The 13809-nt window shown below is 41.5% G+C and overlaps 2 protein-coding genes across 2 annotated transcripts in view; one reads left to right on the forward strand and one right to left on the reverse strand.

Annotated features, from left to right (window-relative positions):
* Window positions 1-13809, reverse strand: part of nt5dc1 (5'-nucleotidase domain containing 1) — a 97054-nt gene that overhangs the window by 80582 nt on the left and 2663 nt on the right. The window contains exons 2-6 of the mRNA XM_015398677.1: window positions 13453-13544; window positions 11925-11996; window positions 11711-11820; window positions 11546-11625; window positions 11381-11462 (exon numbers count right to left, since the gene is read on the reverse strand). Coding sequence (XP_015254163.1) covers window positions 11381-11462; window positions 11546-11625; window positions 11711-11820; window positions 11925-11996; window positions 13453-13544 — 436 coding nt within the window. The remainder of the gene's footprint in view (window positions 1-11380; window positions 11463-11545; window positions 11626-11710; window positions 11821-11924; window positions 11997-13452; window positions 13545-13809) is intronic.
* On the forward strand, window positions 5758-10731 carry col10a1 (collagen, type X, alpha 1). Its single transcript, XM_015398680.1, has 3 exons — window positions 5758-5934; window positions 6315-6444; window positions 8835-10731. Exons 2-3 carry the CDS (start codon window positions 6327-6329, stop codon window positions 10688-10690), a joined length of 1974 nt encoding a protein of 657 aa, XP_015254166.1. The 5' UTR covers window positions 5758-5934; window positions 6315-6326; the 3' UTR covers window positions 10691-10731.

Below are 13809 nucleotides of genomic sequence, written 5' to 3' on the forward strand. Positions count from 1 at the left end.
ATTTTGGTCACTTTTCTGGTCACTTTAGTTTATTCTTTGTCAGTATTTAATAACAACTCAGGTCTCTTTAAAACAATTGTTATGGTTAAAAAAGTTGGTTAAATAAAGATTTAATTGGAAGTCTGTGTTTGTGTTTTTTATTAAAATTAAATCATTTAGCAATATTATAAAAAGTCCAGGCAGAGCTGCACATAAAATATGGTTTCAAATCTTTTCATTAATTATCAATATCGATCAATATGCATTTTGTTAATCGATAAGCTTTTTTTCTATATTGTCCAGCCCTAGTATTTACCCTCAATTTGAGTAGGAGTCAGTTTCCTGTCATCCAGTATTATAACTACAGCAGAGCATGCAAAGGCAACGATTCAATGACAATTCATGGTTTCAAAGGTAATCAGAGAATCACACCAGCTAGAGAAGAAAATCCTAATCCAGGAGACATGAATTGTTCTTTCCTGGTAGTGAGTAGGGCACTGGCCGCATGTTTAACACAAAGACACAATACTATGGCCGTAAAAAGTCGATACATGTCCACTACCATGTTGAGTGGTTTTATAGGTAACACATGCAAAAGAGATTAGAAGGATATGCAGAAAACAAGGGCTAGGCATCCTGCAACAACTTCTATCATCATTAGAGCGTCTGAAAGAGCATTATGTAACGTCTAGAGTGAAGCTGCAGCACATTCAGTTGCCAGGACGAGCAAAACAATGGTTAGAGCGGACCCTTCCCAGCAATACCACCCAGGCCCAAACCAGGAGGTGCCAGAAGGCTCCGCATGGCTCCGTGTTAGAAAAGCATTCTGCACAGTTCATCTCCAGCCCTAATTACATGTTTATGTGTTCTGACTGCCTTTTGCCATGCAAAGCGGGATCTAACCCAAAAACGGTATGTGGATCTAAGTAGCCGTTTACATTAAACCTCACGCTAGTCAGATTTAGATACAGAGGTAATAACTCTGACACACCAAGGAGGGATGAAAAATAAAAGTCCGAGAAATAAAGCGTGGCAACGCCACACTGTGGTCGCAGAGACTTTCATGGTGAGATGCCGTGGCGAATCTGCAGCTGAGAAACTTGTTAAAGGTCGACTCCACCCCCAGACTACTCTGTCATTTCATTCAGAGAGTTTACCGAGGATGCCTACGGCTCAGCGAGGGCTCTTCTGCGGCTGCTGAGTTGGTAGCAGATTAAATGATACGGTCAGAGGAGGAAAAGGCTTTTCCAGGAGTAGGTAGAGCAAATATTACAAGGTAGCTGGGCCACTGCAGCTTTTATATGCTTCAGATGGAGGACTTATGCATTTCCCACAAATCACTCAACGCTGTCTCACTTCTATACACCATTAGGCTTTTATGACCGTATAATGCTGGGCACAAGAGGAAAAGAAATGGGAATTGGAGAAATGGGAAAATTAAGAGAGAAAAAAGTGCCTTTTGTCATTCATCTTTTCAGGATGGGAAATATTTGGGAAAGATATTAACCTTTTGTAATTTTAACTAAATGAACATCTCTGTTGGATTATGTCTCCCACCTCAAGCATGAAGCTGTTGCTAAACAGGGGAGCTCCTTAGTGACTGACTGCTGCCCCCTAAATGCACCAGGGAGCGTTATCACAGATCCTTCCTCCCAGCAGCTGGAAGACTCTAGAACCACCACTGTTCCCAGCAACCTCAATCAGTTCTTACATTCATGCTGATTTTGCACAGTTTCTACCTTAGTCAGTTAAATAACACGCTGCTGTCATTTTGCACATCTCTGATGTTGCTGCTATTTTCAACTATCCATTACTGTAAAAATGTCCATAGCTGCGTATTGGTTATTTACTCTACAGATGAACAGTTTTATGTTGTTAAAAGACTTTACAGTACAGGATTTTATTGTTAATCTTTTAACTCTTCACTATCTTGTTATTCTTATACATTTTTCTAGGGTCCACATTTGTGTGACCATTTTTTCTATAATCTTTTTGCTGCTGTAAACACCAGAATGTCTCTGTTGTGGGACAATAAAGAAAGGGTTTTCTATTCTTTTCTTTTCTATTCTATTTTATTATAATATATTCAAAGCATCACAAGAGTTCACTTGGTTCTGGTCTGGTTCTGACACTTTAGGGCCAGGCAAGAGATTAGTTTTTCTTCTATTTTGAGAATAAAGTCATAAAATTCCGAAAATAAAGTCACAACGAGAATAGTTGTAAAATTATGAGAATAAAGTCGCAACAAGAATACTCATAAAATTACGAGAATAAAGTCGGAAGATTACTAGAATAAAGTCGCAACGAGAATAGTCATAAAATTACGAGAATAAAGTCGCAAAAAGAATAGTCATAAAATTACGAGAATAAAGTCGCAACAAGAATAGTCATAAAATTACGAGAATAAAGTCGGAAGATTACGAGAATAAAGTCGCAACGAGAATAGTCATAAAATTACGAGAATAAAGTCNCGAGAATAAAGTCGCAACGAGAATAGTCATAAAATTACGAGAATAAAGTCGGAAGATCACGAGAATAAAGTCGCAACATTATGAGAATAAAGTCACAACATTACGAGAATAAAGTCGCAACATTATGAGAATAAAGTCATAAAGTTATGAGAATAAAGTCATAAAGTTATGAGAATAAAGTCCTAAAATTAGAAGAAAGAAGTTGTATTTTAAGACAACTCTTACAGGAAGCACTGTCTTCACTTAAGCGAGGAATTCGCGAGCATCATCATGTCAAAGAGGACTCAGGTTTCTGTTTGGTGGAGCTGGTTGGCCATTATATGCTGGTCGGAGCTCAAAGCTTTGTTTCTGAAATGGGTTGTTGTTTGATGACTTCATTCTCGGAATGTTAGGACTTTATTCTCGAAACAGAAGAAAAACAAAAATCTCAAAAAGACTATATAGATTTATGTTTAAATCAAAAACCCGAAAAAGTTAGCCACCAGAAGTAGCGTAGGATCCCATTTCCGGTGCAGATCAGGCACAGAGTGATAAAAAACAAAGGATTTTAATGCATTTATTTTCTCAAGAAATACATCATAAACCTTTAACATATAATATTTTAATACGTTTACAATTTTTGGGGAGGGAAAACATAATTTAGGACTTTTTAACAAAATAAAATTGAGGAAAACCCAGATGTATATCTGGATGAGCATGCGCAAATGAGCTGATAGCGCATCCATTCTTTGCCTGCTTTGTGTGTGAGCTGTCACAGTTGCTAGGCGACAGAGCGTACGAGCGATGAAAGCTAGAGAAGGCTGGAACTGCTTAAATCCAGAGGCAAAACTTCCGACTTTCTTATTTTTACGGACCTCGAAAGACCCAGTCCAAATAGACCAAGTCCTTGGAGGATGCAGCCTCTGAAATCAAACAGCCATGAAAATACAGGCTCACTGCAACTCTACTTTCCCTTTTGTATTACTGCCACCTAAAGGCCCGGAGTGGAACAGTTGGTGCCTTGATAATGCTATATAATAGCAATAACAAATCTGCATCAAAAATGAATTGTCTGGGCTTTCTAGGAATTTAAAGTGAAGTTTTTTCAGTTTCATGCCTTCTCAAAAAAAGAGCATTTTATTTAATGAAAAAGAAGTTGTTGCAATGTGTACCGATATCAGACAGAATCAGAATCAGACATACTTTAATAAACCAACAAAAATAGGATTCAAGAGTAACTTTGTTTTCTCAGATATTTTTTCCCGTTATGTTTTTTTTAAATGTTGTTTTATGAAATTTTTCATCGCAGTTTTACAAATTGTTGATACAGTAGCAGCCAAATTTCCAGTCAAACGCCAGCCTGATTGCAGCCAATATCCAGCCACTGGAGCAGAGATTAAGCAAAAAATATTTCTGAGCCCAAACTTTTCCGATACAGGCAAGAAAGTCATATATATATATATATATATATATATATATATATATATATATATATATATATAGAAGATACATGTACTATATATTTTTTTTTTATATCCAGTTTTGCTGCTAAGCGTTCCTGGAGCACAGCGTGCAGAAGCGGCTGGTTCACCTAACCTTCTGCACCAGCTGCTAAATGGCTAGCCATCTCGCCCTGTCTCCTCCAGCCATGCCCAGCGCCATTTGTTTTTGAGACCTTTATCTAGGGTCGTGACATCATTGCCAGAGTTCATAAACTGTGCCACTCCACGCCATTCCGTTCTCTCTATCGTCCTTCTCTCCAAACACAGTTTAATTTTTTTTTAAATTTTTTACTTTTTACACGTTTCTCTGTTGAACATGTAGAACTTCAGCACTGAACTACAATCTATCTGGCGGCTTGACCAAGAAACAAGAGGAGGAGGTAATTTCCTAAGACCCGCCCCCTTCTTCTGATTGGCTAATACTGTTCAGAGCGCTCCTTTGCTACCACTGGCTGAAACACGCAAGAGGGATTTCAATTATTTTTTTTATTTTATTTTTTTTTTTACCCAGGGGCAATCGCTATGAGCCGGAAATCCAGGCTGTGGCTGGAACACTTAAATCCCTGCTGGAGTGACCCACCTTTTGCATATTTTTTCACTCCGACTCCACCCTTTCACTGAATTACAGTGTCTGACCAGGAGATGACACTTCTCTTTAGCTCTTAATGTCCACAAATCATGACAGAAACAATAGTTTAGTACAAATATTGATGTTTAAAATGGAATTGTAGGGGACCATCCAAGCACCAGCCAAGGACCCATCAAGGAAAGTGTGGACATTTTGAATGGCTACTATGGTACAGATCACATCCCCTTCACTTCAAGCCCAATACAAAAGCTCACTCTTGACCAATAAAAATATTGTTGCTGCCGTCCAGCAGCAACAACCCAGATGTGCAGAGAACATTATTTGGAAAACGCAATTTGGAAAAGAATTTAATTCTCAAAACTCAATCTAAAAAAAAAGAAAAAAGATCGAAAATGAAAAAAATACCAATAATTTCATGAAATACAATATTTTTTTTTGATAAAAAAGTTTTTTCTTCTAAGTTCTGTTAGTAAAACTTGTTCTTTGTTGCAACAACAATGAAAGAAAATTCAGTCCATAGATGACAGAAGATGTTATAAACATAATGCAGCCTGAATCAGGGCACAAAGATGACATTTTTCTCAAATTTCTTCTTTTTTTAATCTTTTTTTATATGCTAGCAATCTACTTTAATACAAAGAGACAAAGTTTTCAGTGAACCACACACTTTCACTCAGTCTGACCATGCCTCACTTCTGACCCCTAGTGGCTAAATGCTGCATTCTCTGCATCCATTCTCACTCGCTCACCAACAGAGACGAGTGCGGTGCAGCGCAGCAGGCTTTTTGATGTGTTTGTAGAGATGATTAGATTGTTCCTGCAGAAGGTTTAACAGGAAGATTTAAACACAGCTGGAAAAAATATACATTATGTAGAGAAAAAGATGATTAGTGTGGGTTTCACTCAGACAAGAGGTCAAATGAGTCTTTAATTTTCAAGAAATAAAACTGACTGTGACAGACTATTTGGTCAATAAGGGTCTGCTTTTAGTCTTTAAAAATAAACCATATCACAAACAGTAACTGGACAGAAGGACCAATGAGCATCTGCTGTGGACGACGGGACAGATGAACATTAGCAGAGAACATGTGATTCAGAGGGAGCACAGGGAGAACCAGGCAGGAGGAGGGAGGACCGTCACTGATGTGACAGGCCTCCTTGGGATATAGCACCCATCATTAAAGATGACATCAGAGCAGGGAGGGTCTTCCACAGGAGGTAGATGACTCCATGATGCTGGAGAGCAGCTTGGTATAAAAACCTTGAGCCCAGCGTGTTGGGAAGCAGCAGCTGCCACTCACACTGGCAGACCGACTCTACATCTAAGGATATACGAGGACCGTGCCGGGTCAGCAGCCTCCTGACCCGCAGCCCCCGCCCCACGCATTGTTTCTTTGGAGCGCACACCTTCACGGTAAGTTTGGCTTTAAGTTTGGGGGTCATTGCATGATGGAGAGGAGACTGTGAGCTGCAGGCGGGCTGTGGATCAGATAATGGTAAAGAGCTGATGGTTGCAGGTAGACTTAGATTTGATGAACTTGTTGTTTAACAGATGGACAAGCATCACTTTTGCATCATGTGGGCTCAGTATCCTCTTTCTGTTGGTTTCCAGTGGCAAAATGAGACGTTCATGTTTATACAGTCCATTTAGACATTTTTTCATTTTTTGCAAAAGCTTCTTACTTTTAAATTCACTTTCTTTGCTCTACAGAAAGTGATTCAATGACTTTTTCCATGTTGATGTAGCAGAGACAAGCACGCCTCTTTTTCTAACTCAGATGTTCTTATGTGCAGGTTTCGCTTCACATGATGGACCTGCGAGTAACATCCGTCCTTTTCGTCCTCCTGGCCTTGGCCGAGGGAACCCCTGAGAGGTACTATGCATCAAAAGTGTCCAAGGTCCCCTATCCCGTCAAGAGTCACAGTAAGTTACCTTTTTTTTTATTCTCCCCGTCACACTTTAATGATTTTATCACACTGTGGTGCTGGCAGCATTTTTCTGGAGGTGGATTTATTGCTACAATCAGCAGCTGGAATTAAAAGGAAACTTTGCGGGTGAATCCATGATGGATCCCGTCTTTGTTCTGTCATAAAAATATGAACCATTTAAAATACAAAGTTAGAGCTAGGAAGAGTTTCTGTGGTAAAATGTCTCTACCAAACATAGAGATTATATAAATTGTCCTAAATATGTCTTTACAAATGTCCTTAAGTTCACTGTTCACCCTCCCTAAAGGCATCAATAGTCCATGAGGTCTTAACCATCAGCCCAGGAAAGAAGAACCCACCAATCAGTTCTGCCACATTAATGACATTTCAACCTTTAAGTCTAATTTATCCTCCAACTTCTCCTAATTTTCTAAATGACCTGAAAATACATAGACGTTCTCAGTTAGCTGTTAAATCAAATCATTATCCTTATTAATGCCATCACCCTTAGCACTATTAGCTCCAGGAATACACCTTTTATTCACACCCAGGCAGACTGTTTGCTCTTATGCGTCAGTGCCGCCCTACTTCATTAAGGCCCATCTAGTGGATCAACTGTTTCCTTTTACACCTGTTAGTTGATGTAATAAAAAAAGGCTGTGTGCTCTAAATCAAAAGGGTGGAAGGGAGCTGTCATATTTGTGCACAGTAATGACATAAAGAAGCAGAGGTTGCCATGAGGCCACTTCTTCTTGGATGCCCAATAGATTTAATGACCCAAGTTAACGATATAAACGTCGCTGTCAGCGTTTACAGAGCTGTTGATGTGGTTTGCCTTCAGGCCTCCTTAAAAATACATAAAACTTGAAATAAAAAGTGAGGGCTGGGATTCAACAAGTCTACAAAACAGATGCAGGACTGCCCCACCCAAAATCCTCAGGGTGTCCCACAACACCCCAAAGGGAGATAGAGGTAGGAAAGAAATGCTTCTGAGGAGCTTTACCCCACAGAGAGCATTTATCCATCCTGCAGAAAAAATACTAAACAGGATTCACAGTAACTTTTTTTCAAATCAGCTGAGCTTCAAGAAAGGGGCTGGAGAGTGAAAGGGACAGTGAAGGTCTGAGTCCATCACCTTCACTTTGTGGTATCACTGCCTGCCAAGAGGTCCGTTCCTGGCATAAACATCTCCTGTCAGGCAGCAGCCGCCATGTGGCTAGAAAATGACATGTTTTCCTCCCTAAACACCATTTCAGAAGACAAACCAGAGACGTTTACCAGAACTTCAAACCATTTCCTTCTGCCAATCACCACTTATTGATAAACACAACATCTTCTAAGATCTCATGGAGGCAGACGCTAACCTATCCACAATAACAAACTTCACAAAGCTCATTACTTTGGCGGATTTAAAGCCAAGGCCAGACATCTTTTTTTTTTTGGCAAAAAAAAAAGCCAACAGCTACACCAGACTTCCAGAACTTTGGCCCTTAAGGTCAGACGTCCACATTTTAGATGACTCTCTGTTTCCACACTTAAACCAAATGACTGAATGACCTCCTCATTATGCACTCAGAGTCCTGCTAATGACCCAATTAATTGGTACAGCTGTGTTGAACTAGAGACTCATTTAAAAGGTGCAGGACATCAGACCAATTGAGAAAAAGCCTGATCTAACCCCTTTCCACAGCAACCATTTATATTTGATATGCCTTGAATTTAAAGCAATAGGTTAATGTAGACGTTGGCTAACCTAAATAGGAACTGAGCTCCTATAATAAAACATTTAATTGAATAATAATAATAAATCCTATTTTATGGTTACCTATACCAGTTTTAGAAAAAACTGATTAGAGGAAGATATTAGTTGTATTAATTCAACATAGAGCACAGCTGACACTGACTGGAAGGAATATTTACGGCATTTTGAGTGCAGAGTCGAGATATTGAAGGGTTTGGAGGTGCAACGGACAGGATGCTGTCTCCAGATCAACGTTCCTCTAAAGGTTATGGTACGAGGAAGAAAAACCCTGCTGTCCCCACAACCCTATCCACCATCATATGGAGCAATATTTAACTCCCGCTCCACCGGGTTGTGGTGGAAAACAATGCCATAGATGCAGTTATAGACAGAGAAGGAGAAATTTACATCTTTCTCTGAAAAGGCAAAGGCTGCTTTAGAGCCAGACACCAAAATAACTAAATTGGTGGCTCCTCACAAAGTGGTTGATGCTGCTTTCAATCTTGTTTGATTGTTTTGATTTTATTTGGTAGAAAAATCCCAACATGTATTTTTCAAAGGATGAAAATAAAACAGCAAGGATTGGTGAAATCACCCCATCTGCACTGCAACACCAGATTAACATGTTGTCTGCTTTTTTTAAGGTGTTGCAGGAGCTCAAGGTCCTCCAGGACCCCCAGGTGAACCAGGACCAATGGGACCACCTGGACCTCCCGGAGAAATGGGTGTGGGACATACAGGACCAAGAGGCCCACCGGGACCACCTGGAGCCCCTGGCCACTCTCAGGCAGGCAAACCTGGTATCCCAGGTGCTCCAGGAAAACCAGGAAGCCCTGGTAAACCTGGTGATAGAGGTGCAAATGGTGCAACTGGACCAATGGGACCAAGAGGTGCACCCGGTACACCTGGAACCCCTGGACCTGCTGGGCTTTCAGCTACGGGAAAACCTGGACCAGCAGGGCTTCCAGGTCCAATGGGTCATAGAGGAGAGCCCGGTTTGAAGGGTCATCCTGGTATTCCTGGTCTTCCAGGCCCAAAAGGAGAGAGAGGTATTGGTGTTCCTGGGGTGCAGGGTCCATCAGGTCCAACTGGGCCAATGGGCCCATCTGGTATGCCTGGCAAGCCTGGAATTGGCAAGCCTGGTGCCACTGGCTATCCTGGAGAACCTGGTAAGAGTGGAAATCCAGGAAGAGATGGGGCTCCTGGGCCAATGGGTATGCCAGGTCCTAAGGGTCACACTGGCCCACCAGGTGTAGGAGCACCAGGGAAACCAGGCCAGAATGGTACCCCAGGTACACCCGGGCCAATGGGGGCTAAGGGTCCACAGGGACCCGCTGGTCAGCCAGGCTCTCCTGGAATGCCAGGTGTTGGAAAAACAGGTGAGCCTGGAATACCAGGATCCAGAGGATCTCCAGGAACCCCAGGAACCACTGGTCAGAAAGGAGAGCCAGGCCCAACTGGATTTACCGGTCAACCTGGTGCTCCAGGTCCAATAGGTCCAGCTGGTCCTCAGGGTTCAAGAGGATTTATGGGTGAGCCAGGCCCAGTAGGACCCAAAGGTGATATTGGTATGGTAGGCGCACCAGGCCCAAGAGGATCCAAGGGTGAGCAGGGAGCACAAGGCTTCACTGGGAAACCAGGTGTTCCAGGTGCAGTAGGTCCCCCAGGCATTCCAGGTCACAATGGAGCTCAGGGTCCTAAGGGTTCACAAGGCCATGCTGGCTCTCCAGGAAGTCCAGGTGCAAATGGTCTCCCTGGACATAAGGGTCACACAGGTCCCCCAGGAGCACCAGGTAAAAGCGGTGAACCTGGAATGCCAGGAGCTCCAGGGCAAGTTGGCCCTCCTGGTCCATCAGGTCCCCCCGGACTTAAGGGCCACCAAGGTCCCCCAGGTCCACCTGGTCCAGCAGGCCTCACATCTAAGGGAGTTTCTGGTCCCATGGGTCCCCCAGGACCCCCAGGACAGAAAGGTCATGATGGTCGCCCCGGCCCTGCTGGCCCTCCTGGTCCACCTGGTCCCCCAGGAGAGGTAGTCTACCACCATGAAAAGAGTATGCCCATCAAATCCCATGAGGTTGTGATGCCTCATGAAGTGATGAAGGCTCCCATGTCTGCCTTCAGTGCTGTGCTGACCATGGCCTACCCCCCTGCTGGAACCCCTATTCAGTTCAACCAGATTCTTTACAATGGAGAGAACCACTATGACCCCCACAGTGGTGTGTTCACCTGTCAGGTTCCAGGCCTTTACTACTTTAGCTTCCACATGCACGTCAATGGTGCCAATGCTTTGGTGGCCCTCTACAAGAACGAAGAGCCTATGGTCTTCATCTATGATGAATACAACAAGGGCTTCCTGGATCAGATGGCAGGCAGCGCCGTTCTTATGCTGCACCCAGGCGACAGAGTCTTCATCCAAGTCCCAGACGAGGAGAGCAATGGTATCTTTGCTGCAGACAATGTTCATTGTGGGTTCTCTGGGTTCTTAATTGCCTCAACGTGATTTAATTAATCCCTGTAAACCTCAAAACCTTATAAAAAAAAGACCCAACATTGACCTGTTCATAGGAACAGATCAGTTTACACAATAAAAAAAAAAGATTGTGAATCTGTATGACAATTTAACAACCTCAAGTTTCAAGGGTGTAAAATACTCAAACTGAGATACAACCCCCCACCCCACCCCCCTCATTCGCTTTGTGTTTTAGCTGTAAAACGAAAAACAAAGAAATGATTTTGGAAGATTTCAAAGTGGTGCTCTACAATCTCCTGGAATGGCGACACCATATATGGTGCCCGTTTTGTTTGTGTTTGTTTGTTTGTTTTGTTTTTTTTTTTTTTTGTTTTGTTTTGTTTGTGTTTGTTTGTTTGTTTTGGTTTTTTTTGTTGTTTTTTTTTTTTAAATCCATGTCTGTTTGAGGGTTTCCTTTAAAATTTCGAAAACAAAAATATGCAAAACCGATGTTTCACACGTTACAAGAGATCAGCACACTTACACCAGCACTGTGACTACGAGCAGAACATCGGAGGAGAATTTCAAACGGCTTTTTTTGTAACTATGTCCCATTGGATGTGTTAAGTTATGTACCACTCACTGAAAAAAAAACATGGAATAAAAGTTCGACTTTGAAAAATATCTTTGAGTTTGTCTCATCTTTCAAAGTAATGAATCGGTGCGGTCAGTGTGACATACCTTTAAATGCTGAAGTATTGTAGTTATGGTCGATGGCAGCCACCATGTCTTTCCAAAAGTCAGAGTTCACCTCGTTTCCCCGCTGTTAAACCAGGAAAAACATGCGTTAATGTTAAAAAAATGTACCTTCAAATTTAAACCCCTACAATATTACAAAGATATTACCTTGTGCAACATGTCCACAACTTTTCCACAGAGCAGAGCACCCGGCAGATCAAAGTAATTGTCATAGAAGTAGTATTTAGCTGCAGATATACACAAATTACAGTGAATGGAGGAAAAATGAAAACAGAGAATGAAAAGCAAACACTGATTTTTAACAATTCCCACCTGATCTTGTGAAGGAGGTATTTAAGCTGTCGAAGTGCTTCCACTCCCGTTGTGGCCCGTAATGTTTGATGATTTCCTCTGTGCTGAGGTTGTTGGTTCCATGTGTTGCTCTGTTCAAGCACAAAACAAAATTAAAAACAAAATCCACGACTGCTTAAAAAAAAATAAATAAAAGCTTCCAACTCAGTGTAGATTTTATGACGAATGGGCATACCGTAGCACAGTTCCATCTTCAGCCAATTTCACAATGTTTCCGTCCTCCAGATCCACCACTAATCCTTTAAAACTGGGGAAAAATGGACATTTAAAAACATGATGGGGCTCAGATTGAAGGCTTCAGCACAAGCTATATGTGAGCAGACACTGTTCTTCAGTTCTTTTCACATTCACAGTTCTTTTGAGGACCAGAATGTTCACATTTTGGACAAAGAGGACAGTTGGTTTAAGAGTGGAGTGAAGGAAGTCATCTATGTTAAGAAAGAAAAAAACAACCTTAAACAGAGAAGGGGTGGACTCAGATTTCAGCTTTCAAAAACCTACAATGCAGCAATTGAGTCGATTCCTTCCTGCCATCATTGGAACCCCCACCCATTTACAGGGGAACCTTTAACGACCCCATTTCAGAGCCATAGACAGGTATGGAGCATTGCAGGCTAACTAACAAGCCAAACGACCTCCATTCTTCCGTTTCAATTTACATGTTTTTAAAGCAAAAACAAGGCTTTGTTGGGCTACTGGATAAAACCTGGAACTCAACACTATTTCTGACATTTTGAATTGAACAAGCTTCCTGGACGAGAAGCGAAACATCTTCAAACTTGGAAACAAAGTCCAGTGGATTGTTTTTTAACGTTTTTGGAATGACTAAAGGCTGATTTATACGTCTGGGTGTGTGTCGCAGTTAACACTTTTTCTTTGTTCAACAGTGGTTTTAATGCAGTAAACAATTTTCTGTTCAACCGATCAGGCAACCACTAGAAAGTTTGTCATTTTAATTCCTAACATTCCAGCATTGTATTTCAGTCTTTGAAATCCTTCAAAATAAGAGCATATTAAATTTTCTGCCTTCTGTTCTTGGAATAAAACAAAACAAAGGTTGCAAACATAAATGGTACTGGCAGAATATTTCTTTTTCCTGTATAACCAGGAGTCTGGATGCTGGAACTGCTGGGGCTTCAGTCTGCAGAGGCCCAGTTTTCCGTGAGCTGGTTTTATTAATCCGGCAGCGTTTCAGTGAGACGTTTGGGCTGAACTCTCATGCAGGCTTTGCCTCAGTAGGAGTTTTTAACCCAGATGCCTTTAATGATGAAACTGAGATTTGAATCTGCGCTCATCATTCAGACCGACCCCAACACAATGAGGGGTATATCGCTAACCTACCTAGCTACACAGCATCTGAAGGGATGTATTGGTTATAGATTAGATTATAGATTTCTACATTTAATTAGGAAGTGTTTGCATAATGTTGCTGCAACATAAAGAAACTGAATTACAATTAATATAATATTCACATTTACCAAGAAACCATATTTTTGCTTTAATTATTTTAATTGAAAGAAATACTTTAAATACATCAATAGATGTGATTAATCCGTTTATAATCAGAGTTTTTGTTTTGCAATGTAATGCAAATTTAAATAAATTCACTTTTGATATTCTTGGAATCTCGAAGGCCTGTCTTCCATCTTTCTGTGGCGGCGTCCCGCCTGCTAGCTAAAAACCTCCTGCAGCTGCAGACCTACCAGAAGTCCCAGGTAGCAGGAGTCAGATTCAGGAGGTCTCGGTCGTATCCCTTATGCTCCACCAGATAGCGGGCGAAGCTCTCATAGATAAGCTGTAAAACACAGTGAGCATGAAGTCAGACACCAGATTGCCCAACACATCGTGGAATCTACCATTAGGCAATACTAGGTAGTTCCCTAGGGCCCCAAGTCCCCGGGGGCCCCATAACACTCTGTTTGCAGGCATGGTTATTACAGCTATTCCTTATTTGTGCACATTAAATAAGTTTTTGATTAAAATATTTTTACTAAAATGCATCACAACGCTGATAATATTAAATGTGTCTCAGCCCCCCCCTTAGTGTCCACCATATTGGA

The sequence above is a fragment of the Cyprinodon variegatus genome, unplaced genomic scaffold (genome assembly GCF_000732505.1).
Source record: "Cyprinodon variegatus isolate N-32 unplaced genomic scaffold, C_variegatus-1.0 Scaffold950, whole genome shotgun sequence".
Taxonomy (NCBI): Eukaryota; Metazoa; Chordata; class Actinopteri; order Cyprinodontiformes; family Cyprinodontidae; genus Cyprinodon; species Cyprinodon variegatus.

Bases quoted from the DNA above. Each gene is read 5' to 3' on its own strand.
- col10a1 (XM_015398680.1), top strand. From the start codon at position 6,327: ATGATGGACCTGCGAGTAACATCCGTCCTTTTCGTCCTCCTGGCCTTG. The intron at 6,445-8,834 runs GTAAGTTACCTT...GCTTTTTTTAAG, and splicing joins CTATCCCGTCAAGAGTCACA to GTGTTGCAGGAGCTCAAGGT.